At 43.6% G+C, this 25,879-nt stretch overlaps 3 protein-coding genes across 5 annotated transcripts in view; all 3 read right to left on the minus strand.

Moving 5' to 3' along the window:
• On the minus strand, positions 1-22,157 carry ano9b (anoctamin 9b). Its single transcript, XM_031586855.1, has 24 exons — positions 21,061-22,157; positions 15,398-15,466; positions 14,949-15,080; positions 14,323-14,462; positions 13,984-14,033; positions 13,422-13,480; positions 12,439-12,518; positions 12,076-12,210; positions 11,690-11,783; positions 11,344-11,404; positions 10,848-10,930; positions 9,014-9,118; positions 8,575-8,742; positions 8,084-8,120; positions 7,813-7,924; positions 7,520-7,577; positions 7,107-7,204; positions 6,747-6,943; positions 5,908-6,060; positions 5,445-5,592; positions 2,418-2,549; positions 2,041-2,134; positions 1,526-1,638; positions 1-1,165 (listed from the first exon to the last, which is right to left on the minus strand). The coding sequence occupies exons 1-24, from the start codon at positions 21,079-21,081 to the stop codon at positions 1,132-1,134; spliced, it is 2,373 nt and encodes a 790-aa protein (XP_031442715.1). The 5' UTR covers positions 21,082-22,157; the 3' UTR covers positions 1-1,131.
• Positions 12,229-25,879, minus strand: part of kif7 (kinesin family member 7) — a 46,903-nt gene continuing 33,252 nt past the window's right edge. The window contains exon 20 of the transcript XR_004165949.2: positions 12,229-12,254. The gene's annotated coding sequence lies outside the window, so the exon portion shown is untranslated. The remainder of the gene's footprint in view (positions 12,255-25,879) is intronic.
• On the minus strand, positions 22,233-25,654 carry tssc4 (tumor suppressing subtransferable candidate 4). 3 transcript variants are annotated; one of them, XM_012819451.2, is made up of 4 exons: positions 25,547-25,654; positions 24,763-24,917; positions 24,614-24,677; positions 22,233-24,254 (listed from the first exon to the last, which is right to left on the minus strand). In XM_012819451.2, exon 4 carries the CDS (start codon positions 24,217-24,219, stop codon positions 23,215-23,217), a length of 1,005 nt encoding a protein of 334 aa, XP_012674905.1. In that variant the 5' UTR covers positions 24,220-24,254; positions 24,614-24,677; positions 24,763-24,917; positions 25,547-25,654; the 3' UTR covers positions 22,233-23,214. The 3 variants fall into 3 exon arrangements, with proteins under 3 accessions (XP_012674905.1, XP_031442717.1, XP_031442716.1); XM_031586857.2 differs by lacking the exon at positions 25,547-25,654 and adding an exon at positions 25,343-25,536; XM_031586856.2 differs by lacking the exon at positions 25,547-25,654 and adding an exon at positions 25,118-25,317.

Raw genomic sequence — 25,879 nt, forward strand, 5'->3', positions numbered from 1 at the left:
TTAAATAAAAAAAAAAGATTTATTAGCTAAATTAAACTGTAAAGGACAAGAAACCAGAGTGTATTTCCATCATGAATGTTACACAGTTAAACTCGGTATGTGTATAAATACGGTATGATCAGTGTAAGGGCTGGAGGTTCTTGTGCTAAGTGTGATACCATGGTTCTCTCAGCCTCCAACAGGACACAGATTGCCTAATACAGAAAACCCTTTAACTCAGCACTTTGGAAACATGATTTCAGAATATAGATAAAACAGGTTAGAAGTTTAAAAACAACATCATCATAAAAACACTCCAGTGCGTACCATAAACATTCTGAATAAAAAGTTGAAATTGTATTAGTGCATATTTGGTCATGTCAACGTTGGTTAAACCACATACTGGTGGTATTTTACACTGAGCCTTGATTAAAACTGCTGTCCATCAGAGCTTACTGAGGACACAGTGTAAACAAATACATGATTCGTTATTTAAAGGCCACTCACGCACTGAGAACTTCGTGATCCTCAGTGAGCACAACATAAGAAATAAATGTCATGGACTTTTTCAATGGATTAGATGAGACACACATATGCTTAAAAAAAATCTCTCTCACACACACCCTCACACACACAATTATTGGTTAAAAAACTGTTTCACAGTTTGCACTTATTGCCACTTGTGCTTGGCATGGTCTTCAAGGTTCATCCATTGCAATGGATCTTATTTACACAGAGCCAACGCACATAACAGCCTATATCTAACCCTGGGCATAAGAAATCTAGGCACATAAATCTTTTTTTCTAACCTAATTCTAATCCTGAGCGATAAAAAAAACATTAAGATACCGGCGCTATTACTGGTACAGCGCATAAACACTTCTACATGTAAGAGTTTAGCTTGTGTGTCATGACGTGTTGGTTGCCATCTCACTTCCTTCCCAGTGCTCTGATCTGGGAACAGTGATGACGGTGTCAAATTAACTTTTTAGCTGAAGCTGTGATGCTACGTTCTGATTTTATGATCAGTCCTTAAAGTCCAGCTTCAGCAGAAGTTCTTTCATCCATGACGCAAGTCACGTCTCAGGTATGTGAGCGTTGGTCAGCTTCTCTCTTCTGATTGGCTGAGGTCCAGTATGGGAGCCTCCGGTGTCATACCTGGGTGTCGTACCTGTAGTTCATAAACCTGTGGAAACAGAAGAGCAGCATCAGCACCACTATGAAGACGTCTACTGATGATAGAAGGGTCATCAGCATCGCTATGATATACTGTAATTACGCTGTCTGGTCTTGGTTTGACCTTCCTCGATCTGTACTCTCCTGTTCTCCAAGACTGAGTATGCACTCTCCTGTTCACTCAGACTGAGTATGCACACACCTGATCACCCAGACTGAGTATGTACTCATTCATTCCTGCTCAGTTAGGACGCACTGTCCTGATCCTGTCCTGCCTGACTATGCACTCATTTGATCCTTCTCAATCTTGAGTATGTACCCTAGACTGAGTATGCACTCTCCTATTCACCCAGACTGAGCATGTACTAACTTGAGCTCCTCTTTGAGTCTGTTGAATCTGTCCTGTAGTCTGCGGTTCTTCACCCTCATGGGGCTGTTGGGGATGAACCAGGCGGCGATGAACTTACACAGGACCACCACATGCTGCAGGAACCAAACAAGACATCAGAGTGTTATGCATAATGTTACCCTTACCGAGAAGTCCTGCAAAGTTCTCCCTTACAATTCAGAAGTGCTTAAGACTCTATAATAAGAAATAGTAGTAATGCGTTATTAATCATTTAGTTCATAATAAAGCAATTATCAACAAAACAGTTGTTTATTTTTGTAAATGATTAACATTTCTTAAATAAGTTGTACTTCATTTCCACACTCAAATGCTTCTTCATATGAAACACGTCTATCTGCATGATGTCAAGGGGTTTCAGGAGAGATCTGCTTCATTCTTAATTTAACTCTTTTCAGCTCTGTCCTCGCCCCCAACATTAAATGATTCCACTCAGACCTTTCCGTGGATGGCCAAGCCCCTGTAGGGTTCAGACGTACCTCAAACAGAATGACAAAGGCGAAACGGATGGCCAGAATGTACCAGTACTGGGAGGTGAGAGAGTAGTCTTCATTGTTGCGGTAGTCTTTATAACTGAAAAACAAATGACCACGCAAGCCCCATCACTACATATCCCATGGTGCCACAGTAACAGAAACAATGATTCAATCACTATTAACGTGTGTCCCACTAATATCATGGCTTTGGACTCAAAGGAGGATACTATGTTTAATCTGATGGTATTTGTATATTTTTCCTGTAAGATCTACAATGACACAATGTTTTGCTTTCATGGGACACTTAAATGATCTAGTGTGGTAGTAGTCCTCTACTAAACAGTAGGTGGCAGTAATGAGCCCCTTAATCAGGTGCTCACCTGCACTGTGTGGCGTTGACTATGCCGTGACCATCGTCGAACATCATCTGCTGAGGGGTGAAGTCCTTGCTGACCCTCTCGTCAGACATGTACGCCGTGGCTAGAGTGTCATTGATGTAGCCTGTCATACAGCTGGAGCAGGGAGAGGGAGAGAGAGGAAGAGGAAGAGGGAGAGAGGGACATAGAGGAAGAGGGAGAATGGTAGAGGGAGATGGTGAAAGAGGAGGGATAAAGGAAAAGAATAAAAGATAAATTAAAAAAAGTAATGAAAGAAAAGAGAGAGAGAGAGAAATACTTCACAATCATGTCAATCTATACACTCACACACACACACACACACACACACACACACACACACACACACACACACACACACACACACACACACACACACACACCTCTCTCTGTCATTTGTGTTACTCCATACAGACCATCTAATGAATCTGCAAATCAAACAGGCGCTGCAGTAACATGTGATGCATGTGATGCTAAGAGGTTAATATTGACACAGCCTTTGGGTCTGGGCTACAGTTAGCCTGGCAACAGCACAGAGAGGAATACACACATATTTAAACACCAACACACTCACACACACACACACACACACACACACACACACACACACACACACACACACACACACACACACACACACACACACACACACACACACACACACACACAGCCTGGGAACAGCACAGAGAGGACTACACACATATTTTAACACACACACACAGCCTGACAACAGCACAGCGAGGAATACACACATATTTAAACACACACACACACACACACACAGCCTGGGAACAGCACAGAGAGGAATACACATATATTTAAACACACACACACACACACACACACACACACACACAGCCTGGGAACAGCACAGAGAGGAACATACACATATTTAAACACACACACAGCCTGGGAACAGCTCAGAGGGGAACAAAACCTATGTGTTACTCCAGCAAATTCAGAAGGCAGACAGACTGACAAACTGGAGCTTAGGAAAACTGCACAAGCTGTCTTTTTTCGATCAGACTGAGAGAGAGAGAGAGAAAGAAAGAGCGAGAGAGAAAGAAAGAAAGAGCGAGAGAAAAAGAGACAGAGAGAGAGAAAGACATCGCTGCGTCTTGTTTGTCCCATCATGACCCGCCCAAGACTAGTGAGGAGTATTCCCTAACATCTTCCAGAGAGAGGGAGCTGAGCGTATGGTTATATATAGCGTGTATATATACACATGTGATAAATAGTAAAACTGATCATTTTGAAGTGGTCTCTTAATTTTTTTCGCAGCTGTATATACAGTGGGGAAAATAAGTATTTGAACCCCTGCCGATTTCGCAAGTTTGGCCACTTGCAAAGAAATGTGTGATCTATAATTGTAATGGTAGGTGTATTTTAACAGTGAGAAATAGAATATCAACAAACAAATCCAGAAAACTGCATTTTATAACATTTATGACTTTATTTGTATTTGATGCAGAAAATAAGTATTTGAACCCCCAAGCAAACAGCAAGAATTCTGGCTCCCAATGACCAGTTATGTGCCCAAGACGCACACAGATTAGTCCTCATTAGGCCTAACAAGGTACACCTGATCTCAACTGGTGAAGTGTATAAAAGAAACCTGTCTAAAGAATCATACTTCACACCTTCAACCTCACCACCATGGGCAAGACCAAAGAGTTGACCAAGGACGTCAGAGATAAGATTGTAGACCTGCACAAGGCTGGAATCAAGCAGCTTGGTGAGAAGCAGACAACTATTGGTGCGATTATTCGTTAATGGAAGCAACACCAAACAACTGTCAATCGCTCTAGGTCAGGGGCTCCATGCAAGATATCCCCTCGTGCGGTATCGGTGATCATCCGAAAGGTGCAGAATAACCCCAGAACTACACAGGGGGAGCTTGTGAATGATCTCAAGGCAGCTGGGACCACAGTCACCAAGAAAACCATTGGCAACACACTACGCCGTAATGGTTTGAAGTACTGCAGCACTCGCAAGGTCCCCCTGCTCAAGGAAGTACATGTACAGGGCCGTCTGAAGTTTGCCAATGAACACTTAAATGATTCTAAGGAGGACTGGGAGACAGGATGTGGTCAGATGAGACCAAAATCAAGCTCTTTGGCATCAACTCGACTTGCCGCGTTTGGAGGGGGAAGAATGCTGAATATGACACCATCCCCACCGTCAAGCATGGAGGCGGAAACATTATGCTTTGGGGCTGTTTCTCTGCCAAGGGTACAGGACGACTCCACTGCATCGAGGGGACTATGGATGGGGCCATGTAACGTGGAATATTGGGCTCGAACCTCATTCCCTCCTATTGAAAACGCAACCTTAAGGATTTGGAGAGGATCTGCAAAGAGGAGTGGACCAAAATCCCTCCTGAGATGTGTGTAAACCTGGTGACCAACTACAAGAAAAGTCTGATGTCTGTGCTTGCCAACAAGGGTTATTCCACCAAGTACTAAGTCATGTTTTGCTAGGGGTTCAAATACTTATTTTCTGCATCAAATACAAATTAAGTCATAAATGTTATAAAATGCAGTTTTCTGGATTTTTTTGTTGATATTCTGTTTCTCACTGTTAAAATACACCTACTATTACAATTATAGATCACACATTTCTTTGCAAGTGGTCAAACTTGCGAAATCGGCAGGGGTTCAAATACTTATTTTCCCCACTGTATATATACATACAGTGAGGTATGTGGGGCACTGTGCACTGAACTGAACTGCCCTGGTCTGTTGAATGTTATTGTTGGATTTATTGTTCATTTTAGACTAAACCCTGTATGGTTTCTTTATGCTGGAGTTTCTGTCATTCTCATAGTAGTGTTAAATCTGTAACATTAGGTGGGTAACTCACTATATCAGTGTTAGTAGTGTTAAATCTGTAACATGAGGTGGGTAACTCACTATATCAGTGTTAGTAGTGTTAAATCTGTAACATGAGGTGGGTAACTCACTATATCAGTGTTAGTAGTGTTAAATCTGTAACATTAGGTGGGTAACTCACTCTAGGTCGGTGGCAGTGCCGTTGGCACAGGGGCCGTAGTGGTAGCGATACACCAGCCGTGGGATAAAGTCTGAAGAGATGCCAATCACCAACCCGTTAGCAATGACCGCCAGCACACCAATGGCCTCCAACACTTTAGTCCATACGCCTGGAATCACACACACACACACACACACACACACACACACACACACACACACACACACACACAAGAAATGTCAAAGAATTACTAAAACACCAAAAAGAATTGTAAGAATATATGATACATAACCACTCAATTAAAATCACTAAAACTGAGGGTAACATTGCCAAATACACAGAACCCTCCACACACACACACACACACACACACACACACACACACACACACACACACACACACACACACACACACACACACACACACACACACACACACACACTAATAAACACATAGATACATGCAGAAAATCCAGTGGCCTACCAATGTCATTCGTTTTCTTGGGCACTAGGCGGCGCTCAAGGCTGACCATCTTGATGGCGTCGAGGCGGATCTCAAACAGGTTGTTGATGAGAGCCAGCAGAGGGGCCAGTGGGAACGCAGCCACAAAGATGGTGGTGAAGCTGAACTGCATGACTGAACAGCAGAAGGAGTCACTTCACCAGTCACTTCACCAAAACTAATGCATCAAGCACAAACAGTCAATTCACCAGTCACTTCACCAAAACGAATGCATCAAGCAGAAACAGTCAGTGCATGAATAACTTCACCAAAACTAATGCATACAGCACAAACAGTCAATTCACCAATCACTTCACCAAAACGAATGCATCAAGCACAGTGAACTCACCAATCACCTCACCAAAACTAATGCATCAAGCACAAACATTCAACTCACTAATTACTTCACCAAAACTAATGCATCAAGCACAAACAGTCAATTCACCAGTCACTTCACCAAAACTAATGAATCAAGCACAAACAGTCAATTCACCAATCACTTCACCAAAACGAATGCATCAAGCAGAAAGAGTCAAATCACAAAGTCAGTTCAGCAAAGGAAATGACCAGACGTTAATTCATTCATTAACTGATTCACCAATGTGAAATCTTGCCCTGTCACAACCATTTCAACCAACCCAAAACTATGAAATCTGTTTTGATGAGACAGCACACGCACGCACACACACACACACACACACACACACACACACACACACACACACACACACACACACACACACACACACACACACACACACACACGAGCTGGATGACGTAGGCCTAGAAGTAACAATGACTGGGGCGTGAGTTACACCCACCCATTTCCAGGTACTCATTGAAGAGGCTGAAGGCGTTGACATCATTCAGATGGTAGTTCTTCATCCAATCTCGTATCTTGCAGGTGTCACATGGCTCCACTTTCCCATCTTCCCGGCGACACGCCTTCCTGTAGCAGTTGCCACAACTACGCTGCAGCTTCTTAGCTTTGGTCTGTCTGAAGCAGCGTTGAAACCAGCTAAACACACACACACACACAGAGACACACACACTTATACACTCACTCCCTTTTGTAGGGGCACCGCTGGACAGGCAAACAAGAACATAAATACACACACACACACACACACACACAGACACAGAGAAGAACGTGTGTTTGTAGGTGTGAGGGTCCCACTTACGGTATGGTGAACTCAAAGATGTTGTTGAGTGTCTGTTTGAGCAGCAGAATGACGGCCATCTGGATGAAGAGGTCAGTCAGACAGCCACTAGGGTGGCACTGTAACAGGACATAAACAAGATGTGTGTGTGTGTGTGTGTGTGTGTGTGTGTGTGTGTGTGTGTGTGTGTGTGTGTGTGTGTGTGTGAGAGAGTGTGTGTGAGAGAGGGAGAGAGAGGGAGAGGGAGAGGGAGAGGGAGACAGAGTGAGTGGGTGTGTACGTGAGTGTTTGTGTGTGTGAGTGAGAGGGAGAGGGGGGCACAATATTAGGTGGCTACGTAAAGAGATACAATATCCTACAATGAGTGAGCGTGGGTGTGTGTGTGTGCCGGTTGTGTGTGTGTGTGTGAGGGGGAGTGGGGGGGGGGGTCTTACCTCCTGAAGTCTCCATTTCCCTGCTAGTCTAACGTAGTTCCCAGGATGACCATTAATCCTGTATCAGGATCAAATGGAGAGACAATTACACACAAACCATTTACCTTCTGTTTCTCTGACTCTCTCTGTATCCACACACACACACAATTTCCTTTGTCTGTGTAAATAATGTCCAAGATAAACGTTGAAGCATTTGCCTTCATGTAGACAGGCACTTACATGTATTTCAGGGGCCAACATCAACACACAGACACAGACACAGACACAGACACAGACACAGACACAGTCCATACCTGCCCAGGAAGAATGCAATATATATGAGCGAGGAGAAGAGGGTGAAGAACTGAAAGGTGAACATCTTGACGGTGAAGCTCCTCTCAGTGGCTGCAAATGAACGGCACTTCTCTGCAAACAACAACCAACCCAACCAATCACCACTCACCATTCCATCATTTTTGTAAACACAAGTGAACCATAGAATTTCACCTGGTCCATAACCGTAATGCCTAGAGCTGGACTGTGAAGCAGAGTGTTATTATCCATCCTGCCATCCTCACTACTTACCAATCTCACAGAGTTTAAAGGCCACCACCCGGTTGACCTGTGACAACAAGGAAGAGGTAAGATGAACACTAGCCTTCAACGCAAGTACATGAATACAGCTCATTTATGTATACTGCATGGGTGCTGTATGTGTGCTGTATGTGTGCTGTATGTATGCCATATGTATGCTGTATGTATTCCATATGTATGCCGTATGCGTGCTGCATGTGTGCTGTATGTGTGCTGTATGTATGCCGCATGTGTGCTGTATGTGTGCTGTATGTGTGCTGTATGTGTGCTGTATGTATGCCATATGTATGCCGTATGTGTGCTGTATGTATGCTGTATGTGTGCTGTATGTGTGCTGTATGTGTGCTGTATGTATGCTGTATATGTATATAAAATATTTATTTCAGCAATATTCAAAGATTTCGAATTTGAATCTTTCCCTTTCTATGATCTTCAGGTGAATGGTGTGTTGTGTTAGAGGGCCAAAGGTCGTGAACTCTCACCCGGGTCATGACCTGCATGGTGATGTAGTGGAGGATGGCACCCAGCATGACGGCAGCGCTATCGGCGTGCTTCTTCAGCAAACCCCAGTGGTCCTGTTCTGACAGGAACACCCGTACCACCAGCCGCGACACCACCAGCGCATGGGTCAGCCCAATGATCACAATCAGCTGGGATACACACACACACACACACACACACACACACACAGGTTACTTCTTGTAAACAACACAAAGCAAACAACACACACACTCATATATAAGAGGACCACCAGCATTAAATGAATCAGGCTGAGAACGTGAATACTCTAATAGGCTGAGGGCAAACAGCAAACAGAGAGCTAACTAAAGGCTGTGTGTGTATGTGTATGTGTGTGTGTGTGTGTGTGTGTGTGTGTGAGGGCAAACAGCAAACACAGAGATGATAACTAAAGTTCTTTACCACGAGTGTAGCCAGTGCCAGGACCAGAGCACTCCGCAAGTACGAGTGTCTGAACTCCTTGGGTTTGCATTCTGGGTCGTTCACAATCTCCATAATGAGTTCCTCCTGCGAAGACACACACACACACACACACACAAGATTTTCACTGCACTTTACATGATCGAGACCAGTGTTAAATTATAGAGACTATAGTTCCACACTGCCTAAGTGACCATAGTTGCTGCAAAACAAAGTTTTTTGGAAATGCACCCCAGGCCAAAAGCAGTTATTTCAGATTTGTCCCGACAAGTTCAGATATAACATTAACCATCCTGTCTAATCCTACAGAGTCGCAGTCCCAGAACAGTGTTGGATTTAAAATGGAGCCTCTTCTCTGCAACTGCTATTTAAGTTAGTTAGTTTACAGAACTGAACTGTAAGTTTGTGGTCTCCTAACGCAGGGGTTTTCAACTGGTTTTGTCCCAGGGACCACCATTCTGACCAGAAAGTAATCTGCGGCCCACTGATGTGCCAGTGATTCCCAAAACATTTTACAGTCCCCTACCCTTCTTTTTCATGTTTGTAACCGCCACCACGCCCCCTCCCCCCGCACACATATTCTACCTATAATACTTGTCAGTGTAATTTCTTCGCTGAATATGGGTCTACATCAGTATTTTGGGCAATGCGACTTGGCTATTCAGACATAAATATGTCGACGAGCCCAGGTATATTTATAAAAAATTAAAAAAGTCAATGGTGAACTGATCAACATAGGCTCATGTCGCGGACCCCCTGCAATGCCGTCGCGGACCACCAGGGGGCCACGGACCCCTGGTTGAAAACCCCTGTCCTAACGTATAGAGATGAGTTCACTTCTTAGTTCTGCCACCTGGTGGCACCACTGACACAGGCTGTTGGGATAACTACTTCCATCACATCAGAGGTATACTGATAAGTGTGTCAATCACAAGCAAACAAATGAAGCTGCTCGTGCCAGATTCAGGTAACTCTGAACAGCCCCAAGAACCCTCGATCTGAGACAAGTCAGAAAAACTGTCGATTTTGATCAGCCTCACATCCCAAACATGCATTTCTGCTCATTTTAAGACCACATATCCCGACATGCATTTCTGTTCACTAAAACCACATATCCCAGCATTCATTTCTGCTCACTAAGACCATGCCTCCTTCAGCAGGTAGGTGCCCGTATAACGGATGTATGGAGGTAAAGTAAAGTGTTGAGAGCACGGAGGGAAAGTGACCTAGAGTGAACTCAAGGTCTGTAATATATAGCTGCTTACAGGACTAGAGCACTGATCAACATGGTTGAACTCAAATACCCAACTTCTACTTCTTGAACCTAAACTATGTGTGACTACAATGGTTCAGTCACAAACAGACTAATGAAGCTAAGTGCTGTCATTACTTACAGTAATCCAGCTCCTCACGCAGATGCTTGGCTTACTGTCATACATCATTACTAATGAGCTCTCTCTCTATAGCCTGCCTAACTGGTTGGATGAGAGGGAATAAGGGGCTGGAACTCATACTGGGTGTGAGCGACAGGCTGAATATTACTACTCTGGGTGTGTGGGGATAAAAAAAACACTTCCAGGAAAATGACACCAACTGAATTCGACAAAAGAGATTTTGAGATAAATGCTGCTATACCTAGGATATCAAGGATAACCAGAACCAGTATTGTGTTTTTGAGACTAGAGATCATTGGTCTGTACTACTTGCCAAACCACTGCACTTCAAATTCTTCATTTTGTTTGTTGATACCTTTATCCCTGCAAAGGCGTTTTTAAGCGTTTATGAGTTCATGCATGATGTTTCTCTGTGATTTTACCTCTTCGTCGTTCCAGTCGGACACCTTCCACCTGGACACGTACTTCGCCCTGTGTCTCTTCCACAACTCCAGGAACAAGGTGGCTGTTTGAAAATGACACAGCAAGACATGAGTGCTGCATTCTAGGTCACTGACCAGTATGTTCAGTTATCATCATTCATCACCCAAATCCCTCCAGTAAATCACCACCACCACCGTGACCATCATCGTCGTCACCACCACCACCACCACCACCACCACCATCATCATCATCATCATCATCAGAAGCAGCAGCATCACCAACAACACCACCACCATTGTCATCATCGTTGTCGTCGTCATCATCATCATCAGCAGCCGCATCATTGAATGAGAGCTAACTGCTACTTCAGCAGGCTTTTCTTTAATGCTCGTCAGCACTACCACCATCTTCTCACACTCACAAACACCACTGTGAAACTGGTCCAGGGTTTGATACTACAAACCTGCCTTGAATCTTGGAAAAAGGAAAGCTCACCCCAAATAGCCATGAACATGGCGAAGGCTACAGTCCCCTCGTTGTCAAAGAGCTGGCTGACCTGTAAAGACATGAAGCAGTTACAGTTATACCAAACCCTGACGGCCAACCTTAATTAATCTTTGTCTTCCTTCTCTCCCTTCTCTCTTTCAGTCTCCTCTTTGCCAATCTTTTATGTTCTCTCTAGGTTGTGATTATGGTTAGGGTATTTGGCAAATGCTTTTGTACAGTGAAACATATTTGACAAATAAAATAGCATATTAACAACAACAACAACAACTAAGCATAATGTATAAAATAACATCATCTTCTGGGGTTGTCTTATTGTGTGGTGTCATGTCCTCACCTTGGCGTAGGAGCAGGTTTTATTGAGCTTCGTGACATTACATTCCTTATCACATGTTGGGCACATGATGACAGGCGACGCACACACCTCTTGTCTACAACACACAGACACACACACACGCACAGGTGTACGATCACACATGTGCATGCACAGATATACTATCACACACATACACGCACAGATATATGATCACACACATACACACAAAGATGCACACACATGCACACACATATGTATACACATGCATCAACGATGCAGTCACATTTAATTACACAATCACTTAGGGACATGCACTGAAAAAAAAGACACATGGATGCACACAATAACACAAGCACACACACATGCACATGCACACACACGCAGACAAACAGGAGTGTGTGACTCACATGAGAGGGCTGGTTTTGAAGAAGGCAAGGCCGTAGAGGAAGATGATGACCCCCACTACAGCTGCAGGCACCAGGAGGAAGGTATACCAGCCCAGCCACAGGTAGTACAGTGCCACCTTCTCACCAAAGTACTCCCTATACACGCGCACACACACACACACACACACACACACACACACCTGATTTCACTGAAAGGCTGTGTGTAAAAGTGTGTATGTGAGTGTGGGTTTAGTGGGTCTGGCTAGTTGGTGTACTCTGTGTGTGTGTGTGTGTTTGTTTGTGTGTGTATGTACCGTATGTGTGGGGAGCATTTGACAGATGCCCTTACAGACAGGTGTGTGTGTGTGTGTGTGTGTGTGTTACCTGATTTCACTGAAGGGCTGGTGGGTGAAGAGGGCTGTCCAGCGAGCCCATTTCTGTTTCAAGATCTTCTGCTGTTTCCTCTGTGTGCGTATGTATATGTGTGTGAGAGAGAGAGCGCAAGAGAGAGAGTGACAGAAAGAGAGAGAGAGAGAGAGAGAATAAAAAAGGGATGAGATGGGGAGTGAGAAAGACAAAGGTCACACAAAACCATTCTTTAAATAATATAAATGACCTATGACCCATGAACTAATGCAGGAAGCTGCTGAATCATCACTACCTGATCCTCCATCACACTACAGCGACTTGACCACCTGACTACACACACACTGACCGCAGACCAGTGTGGCTAATGAAGACGGCCACTGTTAGTCTGGTCTGAAGGAGCACTTCAGCACTGCCTGTGTGAGCCCTGGGCTCCTGTTTCAGACTCTACTAGACCAGCCCTGGCACTACCACACACACACACACACACACACACACACACACACACACACACACACTAATGACATGCTACATATATACATGCTACATATACACATACACACACTGGCTTTTGATATGCTGGTATGACATGCTGCACGAGATGACTTCTGATCAGCCACACTGATAAGACCCACTGGCAAAACTGGTGAGTTACAAATCAATTAGCAGAACCAGTATTCACTTTTGAGAGCAATGCAATGCTGCTTCATCAACATTGTTCAACATGAGCTCCAGTGAATGCTAAGGTCACCTTCAGAAGACTCATTCAGACACCACCACCAACACACATACACACACACAGAGGAGAGGGTGCTAGGCTAATAATGGAGAATGCTAATAGAAGCAGGTCCTGAAGTCACCTTCAGAATACAGAACAAGTTAGGCTGAAACCATGAGCTAGACTACATGGGTGAGAGAGGTGCAGACACACACACACACACACACACACACACACACGTGGGAGAGGGTGTTTTGAATAATAATGGAGGGTGTGGACGTACCTCATGCAGGCAAAATATGGACTCAAACACCCCTTTCCCTATCAACTCCTTCAGGTCCTCTGGTGATGGGGGAGAGAGAGAGAGACAGAGAGAGAGAGGGAGACAGACACATATGGGGGTGAGGAGAGGAGAGCTGCTGCAGGAATACAGGGAGAAAGACAGAGGACAGACGTGTGGACAGGGAGAAAAAGGAAAGAGAGAAAGATGGATAGTGACTAGAACTCCACAGGATGAGGATACAGATGAAGGAGAAACAGAAATAGAAAAAGACAGATAGAGGGATAGATAGAGAGAAGGGGGTGTAGAGAGAGAGAGGGATAGATAAATAGAGAGAGAGAAAGAGAGAGAGGGAGAGGGAAAGAGAGAGGGAGAGATAAATAGAGGGAGGGAGAGAGAGAGAAAGATACATATGGAGAGAGAAAGAGGAGAGGGGTAGATAAAGAGAGAGGGATATATAAAGAGAGGGGGGTAGAGAGAGGGGTAGATCAATAGGGAGAGAGAGAGGAGAGAAAGAGAGCGCAGTACAGTAAGACTAATACACATGTCCATCTGCTGTACTCACCCCCTGTGTTGAGGAACGTGTGGAGTAACACAAAGTACACTATCCTGATCCTGAAAGAACAAAATAATGGCTTTCTTACATTAAGTGCATTGTTGTTTGTGTTTGTGTGCAACACTGAAGATAAAATAACAAAATATGGTTTCTGTGGAGCTTTACCAAGTTAATACATGGACGGACGGAGAATATCAAACAATAATAGAAACTTTTATTGACAATAAAATCTATACCAAACTGAACCAAATACAGTGCTTTTAATGTATCTGCATGTCCAAAAGCGATCAGGAATCGAATAGAGAGAGAGAGAGAGAGAGAGAGAGAGAGACCAGTTTGCTATCTGACCTGGTGGACTTGGGGACGCCATCTTTCTGGTCTCCACTCCAGTTGCAGGCGTCTGAGACTTTCAGCAGGTACTTGTACTTCTCAAACACCTCACTGGGGGCCAGCACGCCCCAGAACACCTTATCATCTAGCACAATCTCCTGACAAACACACACACACAATCAGTCAACATCCATCTGCTTTGTCTTTACAAAGAATATTTCAGACCTTGTTTCTGTCTGCACAGTCCATCACACACACACACACACACACACACACACACACACACACACACACACACACACACACACACACACACACACACACACACACACACACACACACACACACACACACACACACAAACACACACACACACACACACACAGTCTGTTTTAGGGTATTATAAAAAGTATCCCACGCATCCACCGGAGGAGTCTTTACATCCATCTTATGCACAAGAATGCATAGCTGGACCTGTTTTTGTTGGAGGGTGTTTTATTACTTGAGTTTTGTCTTTCACTACTCAATGGAACTTAGCTTAGTTCCCCTTATACCCTTATATATGTTCCAATGGAAGTTCCTTTGAAAGGGTTATGTTAAAATACAGTTGATGGAACTGTGTGTTGTTTCTGGTGAGAACTCACGTTGACTTTCATGTTCTTCTTCTTGAGCTCCTCTATAAAGGCCACCTGCTTCTTGTGCACCGCATCCTCCTTGTCCTCTACTCTGTCTGCTACCAGCACGTAGTCATACGTCATAGGTGAGTACATGCTGGCCTATGGCACAAAGCAGAGGGGTTAATGGGAAATACATCTGTCAGTGTGTGTACATATGTATGTGCACAAGTGTGTGTGTGTGTGTGTGGCTGGTATAGCATGTATGTATTAGTATATGCAATTATTGTATCCTTAAAAAATTTTTATCTTCCCTTTAAATTTGCTATGTACAGTTAACAATGTATTATTTTATAATTAAAGTTCTTGTTCTTACAAGGTTTACCATAACATAACCAATAGCATATGTTTTTATTGGTTAGCTTGTTTATGTTTTACCAATCACAGATGGCCATGATGAGATGTGGCCCTTGACTCACCAGTCCGGACATGAGGGGCTCAACGCAGCCATCATCCTGCTCTTTAGACCGCTCTCTCAGCTCCATATCCTGCAACAGCACAGATACAGATACTGAGTCGTCATCACACACACACACACAGAGAAACTTGGTGAACACAATCTCTCTCTCTCTCTCTCTCTCTCTCTCTCTCTCTCTCTCTCTCTCTCTCTCTCTCTCTCTCTCTCTCTCTCTCTCTCTCTCTCTCTCTCTCTCTCTCTCTCTCTCTCTCTCTCTCTCTCTCTCTCTCTCTCTCTCTCTCTCTCTCTCTCTCTCTCTCTCTCTCTCTCTCTCTCTCACACACACACACACACACACACACACACACACACACACACACACACACACACACACACACACACACACACACACACACACACACACACACAAACCCCAAAACACACATGCACACACAGAGACACATAGGCCCTGTTTACACTTGATTTTATGCGCTTTGGGCTCTCGGGCCACAAGAGGACAGCAGAGACACATCTCTGTTTACACCTGTGTCTATCATGCGTCTCCAAAAAGTCCAGCTGACCACTTGTGTTCAGATTTCGTTACCACCTACGCATCGCTACTGCCTACAGCCTTGTCGGGGACGCATCAGGACACATTAGAATTTACACTACAAAAGATATGTGGTCAAATGCATCCCAGACCACCTTGACAAGTTGTCGTTCACACTTGTATTATTTAGCTCTGTACACTTGTGACAAGGCTGTACACACATTGATACTCAAACACAAAGACTGAGATACTTAAATTAAAGTCTGACAATTATTATACAATTGGTTAACACAAACTGTCTCTCATACACACACCCTAATACAATCGGAAATGCTTAATCACAGTGCACTCACACTCACACTCACACTCACACTCACACTCACACTCACACTCTCTCACACACACACACACACACACACACACACACACACACCACACACACACACACACACACACACACACACACAATCTTTCTGAAAAGTACCCCTCTTTCTAATCTAGGAACAGTAGTCATGACGCATTCATACACACCAGCAATATTTCTGGGTACTATGTAATTCTATGCTCACCAGTATAGTGAAAGGGGTTATGCTGCGTATTTGAGTGTATGCGTTTTGGGCGCTCGGGCCACAAGAGGACAGCCGAGACACATCACTGTTTACACCTGTGTCTATCATGCGTCTCCAAAAAGTCCAGCTGACCACTTGTGTTCAGATTTCGTTACCACCTACGCATCACTACTGCCTACTGCCTTGTTGGGGACACATTGATACTCAAACACAGACTGAGATACTTGGTTAACACAAACTCTCTCTCATACACACACCCTAATACAACAGGAAAGGCTACTGCATAATCACAGTTAAAAAATGTTTCTGAAAGGTGGCCCTCTTTCTAGGAACAGTAGTCATGACGCATTCATACACAATATTTCTGGATACTATGTAATTCTAGGCTCACCAGTATAGTGAAAGAAACTACCTGTGTACTTTCTCATGATATTTGGGCGTAACAACACATCCAAATCCCTATTTATAGCTCACAAACATCTACACTCGCTTATCAGCTTTTCGGTGTGTTATCAGTGATCGCTTTTTATTGTGCTGTGAGACAAGCTGAGTAAAAAGCAAAGCAGGAACTGGGGTGGACTTTCAATGCATTAACAAGAAGAACTGAAAAAAAGACCTTGGGAGTATCTCCATGCAGGCCTACAACATTTCAACCACAACACCATGGCGCTACATGACAATTAGAAAGGGGTGGTTTCAGAGTTATTCACTAGGTGATATAAACACTTTCTACATGATATCGGTGGTAGAGCTATGTGTGTGTTTCTGTGTGTGTGTGTGTGTGTGTGTGTCACATTAGCAATCTTCTTAGATATGGACATTTCTGGAATACTTGGTTTGTTATCTGATCAGCGTCAGCTAGAGCTGGCACATAGCTTTAAACAGTCAAACTGACAAAGGAACATTCACCGTAATTCTTAATTTGAATGTCAGTTTCGCTGAAGTATAGGTGATAAGTGTTTGAATATGAGGTTAGATACTGACCATCCACAATTTGAATATACACTGTTCTTTAAAGGACATCTCTTGCCAGAGGAAATTTAAATATTTTGGTTTTAGGTGGTATTTATTTTAAAAGTTTTATATTTGAGTTTTATGTTTTTTTGTGGCTGATCAGCGGATGAGGCTGATCCATGGCAGAACCGGGATTCAGATGTGCGTCATTTGAGTCGTTTGATATCTGGGTTTCAGTTGGTCTCTCCGTTCACCTTGCTCTGACAACAGGCCCAGACACGAATACAAGAAAGTGGTGTGGCGGGCATGAGCAGACTTGACTACAGTAGTGTGTGTGTGTGTGTGTGTGTGTGTGCGCGTGTGGAGGGGTTATGGGTAGTCATGCATATTCTGTGTGTGAGTGTATGTGAGTGTGTGTGTGTGTGTGCAGGGGTTATGCATATTCTGTGTGTGGATTTATGTACCAATTAGTGCTGTCAGTTTAACGCGTTATTAACGGCGTTAACGCAAACCCATTTTAACGCCGTTAATTTTTTTTATCGCGAGATTAACGCGATTTTTTTTAAATAATTTTTTATTTTTTTATTTTTTAGATTAACATTCTTTTTGGCCTCGCAGACTGTGTAGTAGGCTAACGTTACGGTTTGAGTGAATGGTGAGCGCGATACGGCGAAATGGATGATAAAAAGCTTCTGAATGGAAAGTTTACTTTTAAAAGTTGTGTTGTGCAAAAGAAGCGAGCTTCACTGTTGTCTGAAAATGTCAACAGGCAGCTGGCTGAAAGCAAAGAAGTAGTAGGCTTACCTTTTATTGGTAACCTAACTGTTACAGTTCACTGTTTCTGAAATAAGAAGCCTGACTGCTATGTTCCCAGCAAACTTGGAAAAAAGAAAATATTAAGCCATGGTTTAATTGCACTATAGGCTGAGTCCTTGTTTACCTGAAATGTGCACTTTATAATTTTATTTTGTACCGCCCTGTTTGGCAATGTTGGTTTTCAATAAAAAAAAAACATTTGCATAAAGCAAGCCAATCCACTTTTCAATGTTGATAAGGGCATTAAAATTAAAATAAAATGATGGAAAAAATAAATAAACGAAGGGACATTTAGAATAGATAAAAATTTGCGATTAATCGCGATTAATTTTGAGTTAACTATGACATAAATGCGATTAATCGCGATTAAATATTTTAATCGTTTGACAGCACTAGTACCAATACATGTTCTGCTTCTGTAAGGTTGTACATTCTCCATGACGTACCGCATTTAACCATTTAACTTTCATCCTAATAGATTTCACATTGCCTTCATTGCCTTCATCCTTTTGAATTTGAATGTCCTGTACTACAGACTGGTACATATCAGCAAACACACACTTTTTAATTCCCCTTCATGCCCCTGTACAGGAGCTTATTCCACAGTGTGTCCAATGCTTTCACTTTTAAAGGAAATGTTTCTGTGTTAAGTACTGAGATAAAATCATGTTTGTTTTGTCCGCACCTACTGGGGGATTTTAGGCCTTGAGCTTGAGCTCAGTTTAGGACCTAACACATCGTGCTACCTAGCATCGGAACCTAACTCAGTTTCTCCTCTAAGTTCTAACACTTTAGCTACCTGCATCGGAACCTAACTCAGTTTCCCTTCTAAGTTCTAGAACATTAGCTACCTAACATCGGAACCTAACTGACTTCCACTTGTAAGTTCTAAGCTTGAACACACTGGCTACCTGACATCAGAACCACACTCCACAAAGATGCAGTGCATTGATGGACTGGGCTCAGGAGTGTTCTGTGTGTTCTGTACCCGGTTCAACACTCAACACAGAAAAAGGGTTCCTATACTTTACAGTCATGGCTGATTGATCCAGATTGACTTTCAGTAACTTGTTCCTCCAGTCTGAAACCCTCACCCAGCCAGCTGAATACGTAAGATGTGTGGGCCCACTAATAAGACCAGTGTCAGTGCCAAACATGTGAAGTAGAAAACAATTCTGGTGTTTCTGTGAATTTCCCAGCACATGATACCACAACTGAGGTGGTTTTTACCATGACTCACAACTGAAGCATGCGAAAGAGTGTGTGACTGTCATTTGGAGGTAAATAACGAGAAGTCATGTGAGAAGTGTCTCTATGATAATCACAAATTTGCAACAAAATCAAGAGTACATATATTTAGCAATTACACACACACACACACACACACACACACACACACACACACACACACACACACACAGCCCCCACACACACACACTGGCATTCTAGACAGACAAAAGACAAAACCCTCATCTTGTCATGTGCTGTTGTTTCCCACACATTTTTCCAACAACCATTATCACTTGAGCCAAACTGGTGCCTCAACAGCATGTATGCACATGCAAACACACACACAGAGGATGAGAAACACAGCTTCTCCGCACAAAACCCACATTGTCACACACACACACACACGTGCCACACACATTGTCATTTCTTTTAGTCCATCATGTGATGTGATAATGGGAACCATAGACAGATACGAATCTCCCTTAGTTACACAACTTTCAGTCATCTTACTTATTCCTAAAAGTTTAATTTACAGTAAACTGACTTCCCTGGAAGCATATTATCTTCACGTATTAGCACCAAGCTAAACAATGAATTTGAACCTTTGGGATGACATTGGCCTGCGGTGAGACCCAACAAGCCTTCACGCCGTGTGGGTGTTTGGAATTCAGCGAGTTCACTGGTTTGACCTACACTAAGCACTTAATACTAAAAGGCAAGGGAGAGGTGAAGAAAAAACAGTGTTCTCTAAGGCATGTCTCATAACAGCCACTTAGAGAATACGGAACAGACTAATGCATACTAATGCAATGCCAGATTACCATAGGCCATATATATATATATATGTATATAATGAATACTACCATACTGAATTCAAAGCCTGATGAGAAATGTTTATATATATATAACCAATCTGCTTTATCCAGGGAACAAGGCTATGAATTCACCTACACCAATCCATCAACAGTTTCTTTTTTTTCATTTGATCCATTTCTAGGTAAATTATTCATTTTATGGTATTCGTTGAGCGTTGCACGCATGCAATCTGATATTATTAGGCTTCCACAAGTGGTCTCCTTTGAGCAGGAAAATAATCCATTAAGCAACTGATCAATAAACCATAGGCGACAGCCTAAGTTAGACCTGATACTGCATCGATGCACTGCTGTCTTTATGATTGTTATTGCTGAATATCCTACGAAACAATGAAATATCAATGAAACAATGTCATAGCTGGTCTCATTTGTTTCTTGTCAATGGCTTAAACAGAAAGATGAATGGGTGGTGAAGACAGGCTACCGAAATCGCTCACTTTCTAATGGGCCGCGTAGCTCTGGAATGTATTGTTGGCTATACAATAATTCGCATCAAGCTGCAATTATTGGCTGAGGTTTACATACACACGCACACCGCGATCGATTATAACCACGCTACCCGTTCAACCCCTCTACAACTGTTTATCGGCTAGGCTCCGTGAAGACATGAGGTCTAATTCACTGCACCGGTGTAGTTAGGGTACTTTGTTTTCTTTTCATATAGGTGAAACAGAGGGCAGTTGATTCTTACCTCCCGATCTCTGAAAAACATATTTAGAGAAATGACGAATCTTCAACTCCTTCCGTTCAGCTTAGAAATATTTCAAGACAGTTTCGGTTCAACATTTTCTCCCGCATTAAAACATTTCCTATTCTTCAGGGAGATAAGTTTACGACCTCCATAAACACGGCTCGTAGCCTGCTTTGTGAGGACTTCCGCATCCAGGTGCGACGTCTCCGGCATCCAGGTACAGGTATGGGGCAGTTATCAGGAGTGATGTCACCGGCTTCAGTGCAAGATCAGTGGTAGGAGACTGTCCCGAGAATGCGAGGGATACAAGTAGGTCGTGAAACATGGTCTGGCCACGTGACTAAGGGTTTCTTTATATTCCCTATTCAAATAGCTTCAGTTTCAGTACATTTTAAAACACAATCTTCAGAGTGGGACAAGTTGTTTATAATACCCTCTTAACAACTCAGTCCATTAGAGCTATCCTGTTTTACATGACGACATACGGAAGCCACATTTACTTAGGTCTCTACAGGATGTCACATTACAAATACCACATTGCATAGATTTTATTGGACTGTTTATTCTACATTGTACTATGTTATGATTTAAGAACATTTCCTGTGGTCTCATAGACCCAACAAAAAATAATTACATTGTCTAGAGTTCCCACCATGTTATATTGTAGACTCAGGTCAAGTGCATCCAAGACCATTCTTCACTGCACAAAGCCTTGGTAATTATAAGGAACTCCCGAAAGCAGCTTTAATTTATTTTTCTCTTCTGAATGTCATTGCTCCTGTGTGCTCACTGCAAAATATATAACATTAACCATCTTGGTAATTAAGGGCTGCGTTTGTTTAACATGATTTCGTTCAGAGGTTCTCAGCAGTTTTCTAGAAGTCTAAAATGTATAAGAAAAGATACACGACTGTTGCATATTTTCACGAATGTGACCTATCAAACTAAAGAAACTACTGAATAAGATTTTTAACAGAACTACAGCTTGGTGGCTTATTAGGTTCTGCTTGACAGCCAGACCACTGATGCCATGTTCCAACTGCCTAATTTGCATCTGTTACAGTCTTTGGAGCCCGCAAATGAACCATCTCTTTGCATCACGAAGTGCTCAGTGATGGACAAACAACAGACGAGATAAGGTAAGGACTACCATAAAAGTCTAAACAACACTGTTTGGATGATAACTTTTATTGCATTTCATTACAGCACAGCTTCTGTTCAGCAGTGGCATCTGTTGTGTTCTATGTAAACCACAGGAACACTTAAATAATACTTCTACAGGGATGATCACACAGTTTCACACACCATTGTCTGTGTATAAGCTTCTGTTTCGGTCCTATGTAAACCAAATGAACAATTATAATACAACTTTACTTCTACAGGGATGTATCCAGGTAATCTGTAAAAACACTTTAAACACACTTCATCAACAGGAGCATACCTCAGCTCATTGCTTCAGGACTATTTTAATCATATGATTCTTCAATCCATCGTCTGTGCATAGGTATGCCAGGGAAGTTCCAGAGGAGAAGACTATCACAGGAGACCATGCATGACAGTATCTATAGTTACTCAAGGCTTAACCCTATAACATTACACTTCTCTAAATCAGCATGGTCTATATAGCACCTGGGTGCTGTTGGGTGACTTGCTTTTGCCATCTTGACCTTGGACGTGTATATGCTAGAAGATAAAAGTACTGTGCTTCTGTGGATGTGTGCAAACCTGTCGGTATAGAGTTGCACAGTACACTGGGATATGTAGTATTCCAGTATCCAATTTGATAGCCTTCAACTGGCCTTAATGTGTAGGCAGCATTTAAATAACAAACATCTTGGGGCCAAATGTAATTTCTTTTATGTGAATAACTATCCTAAAAATGCATGACTTGGTGAAATGAAATTTCTTTTTGACATTGCTAATCAATTACAATTACTGATCACAAATGTGAGGTGGGACTGCACACAAGGTGAAAAGTGAGGTGTGACTACACTGATACAAACACTTACGCTAATCTAAACATGACGCAGAGAGGCTAAACTTTAAAATCAGGACACACTCTCTCTGGCTCTTGGGAAACGGGGCGGTGTTTTATACTGGCTAACGTCTCATGCTGTTTAGGGCTAAGTACTTATGTGGTATCTGAGGAAGGTGCTAGTCCTCCTCTTCCTCATCCCTAGGCTGCCGTTCAGCCATTTTGCGGAATTGCTTGCGGTTCACTTTCTTGCTGATGCTGAAAGCGATAGTGGCTGGTTTCTCTGTCTCCTCCTCCTGGTCTTCCTTCTCCCCCCACTCCTTACTGGGAGCCCACTTCCTCTTCCGGTCTTCCTTGCGGGGGAGACTGTGACGAGATCCATCCGGCCTAGCGCCTTCCTCCTCCTCCTGGGCCTCGTCTAGGTGGAGCAGCCCCACGCCGGCTTTCCTCTGGCGGCCTTGCTTCTGGCCCCCGGCCCCCTCCTCCCTGGAGCTCGGCCTGGGCTTGGAGAAGAGGATCTTGTGCTGGTCTCCGGATGCCTGTGACTGATTGAAGGTGGGCAAGAAGGACTCCCCCAGGTCCTCCTGACTCCGGCGCTGCTCCTGGAGGCCCTGGATGAACTGGGTCGCCACCTGGCTGTTGCGCCGGTCACTGGTCTCGGGCACGTCGTCCAGGTTGTAGCGGGTCCAGCGCTCGGGGTTGGCCAGGTAGTCTGGCAGTTTGCTGGCTACAGGTGGCGTCGGCTGCTGGTGCTTTGGTGGGATTCTGGTGGGCGGCATTCCGCTCTTCCTCCCGCGGGCGAGCGGCGGAGGCGAGGGTGGCGCGGGGCGGGCGAACGTGCCGCTGAGGACATTGTCGTCTCCGAGCTGTGCCGAGGTCAGCTTCACGGCGCTCTCCAGGCTCTCAAAGATGTTACGGCTGCGGTCGGAGAAGCCCAGGCTCCCTCCTCGTAGCTGGAAGACGCTCTCGCCTCGGCCCAACGGCGGCGGCACCCCCTGCTGTCTCTGCGCCCTGGCCTCATCCTCGTCGGAGGAGGACGATAGGTCCTCCACACGCTGGCCAAAGGGCGTGAAGGCGTCGTCCGGGTCCGAGTCACTCAGGGAAAGCTCATCGGGCAGCTGGATGGTGTCCCTGTTGGACAGCCTGTTGGGGGCGCTCTCTCCCTGACCCTCTGGATCACACATGTTGAACGAACTAGCAGATCTGGAAGCAAGATGAACTGTGTGGGGAAGAAAAAGAAATGTTCCACCTGGGAAGATGATTCACAGTCTATACATGCAGTAGGAATGCAGTGGGTCATAGATTAGATCTATCTATGGCCATGTAGTTCATTCAATCTTGAATGTGAATGATCAAACCAATGGGAAATGGTTATCTCTAGAGACTTTTGACAACACAAGATGTCTAAAGCCCATGCATTATCACACAGAATACAATTTTGGCTTTTATCAATCCAGATTTCCCCTTAGGCCTTTTAAAGATACAGCCTCTGGGCAAACTAGTAATGATACTAAACTTGCATTGAAGTGTATTGTGACTTAACATTTCATAGACCCTATTTGTGACTGACAGACCAACCTTAGACTGTGATTCCTATCCTTCTATGGAATAACTTAGGGTCGATAACGGCAGCCTCTTCTCTCTGAAAGAAACCAGATTAAAATGAGACATACTGTGATGGCTCTCGCTGGGAGCTATGTGCATTGGTGTGTACGGAGGTATCTTACTGGAGCTGGTGACTCACAGATTCTGCGAGTGGCTCAAGGCGAAGCGCATCTCGCATAAGATATCCTGCGACTGAAAGTGGTTCCAGAATCCAGCCATTGTGTCCGGACGAATTATCAGTTGTCTCTGCTGTCTCAGAGTCCGTGCAACACGTGATCTGTTGAAGTGTAGCTGACATTGGTTAGTTTGATGGCGTGTTGACAGTACGGTCAGTTGTGCTCGACTCTTATAGTAATGCTTAGCAGGAGAGCGCATTTTACATCTACAGGCTATACTCCATTAGAGAGTTAACAATGAGCATTTCAGATTAACGACACCAATTCAGACAACATCGACTCTATGTGGTGTACTAATTACCTGCCTGCGTTGGTGTAACAGGATCTGGCTAGCTAGGTGAGCAGAAGCATCATCGGCACAACCAATGCAACAACAGAACTGAATCTGTTAAACCTACCACAACGTTACACGTTGCAAACAAGACATTTAAGAACGATAATGTATCGTTTAAAAAGTCATCTCCGACGTGCTTAGCCAAAGTGCAACGCAAAACCCAACCATTTGATTTTGCATAGCTTACGTTACCTGAGTGCGCAGTTATGCTAGCATCATTAGCATTTTAGCTAACCAGCTAGTGTGGCTATATAGCGCTCTTAAGAAAACCTTTGCATTCAAATTTGATTTAGCGTTAGTTAGTGCGTCACAGATGACCGATTTATCTTCAATCAAATATTCAATATGAGCTAAGTAAGCCAGTTTGATGTTGAGCATCTCATGAACTTGACTTACCGTCAGTAGATAGCGTTCCTTCTGTAATACAAGCTTCTTCATGTACATTTCAGTTGGAAGTCTCGCATTGCTACCACCTAGGGGATTGGAGGTTAATAGATTCTGATGGATTCTCAGACTGAAATACTATCTTCTGTGATTGCCATTAGATGATACACTGCCACCCTTTCCTGACAATCCAGACTGAACTGAACTCAAAAATTTGAAAAGCACAGCTGGAAAATCAGCAACACTATGAACAACAATAATACAAATAATTTAAAGTACTAAAAATGCATGACTCCTTCGTCAGAGGGCGCATAGTCCTTGTTCACATGATTCTTTGAAAAGGGC

Source organism: Clupea harengus, chromosome 20 (genome assembly GCF_900700415.2).
Source record: "Clupea harengus chromosome 20, Ch_v2.0.2, whole genome shotgun sequence".
NCBI classification, from domain to species: Eukaryota; Metazoa; Chordata; class Actinopteri; order Clupeiformes; family Clupeidae; genus Clupea; species Clupea harengus.

Excerpts from the sequence above, each read along its gene's own strand:
- ano9b (XM_031586855.1), bottom strand. The coding sequence starts at position 21,081 with ATGTTTTTCAGAGATCGGGAG. Across the intron at positions 9,119-10,847 it reads CCGACTGGAACGACGAAGAG|GAGGAACTCATTATGGAGAT; the intron begins GTAAAATCACAG and ends GTGTCTTCGCAG. Across the intron at positions 8,121-8,574 it reads CCATGCAGGTCATGACCCGG|GTCAACCGGGTGGTGGCCTT; the intron begins GTGAGAGTTCAC and ends TTGTTGTCACAG.
- tssc4 (XM_012819451.2), bottom strand. The coding sequence starts at position 24,219 with ATGTGTGATCCAGAGGGTCAGGGAGAGAGCGCCCCCAACAGGCTGTCC.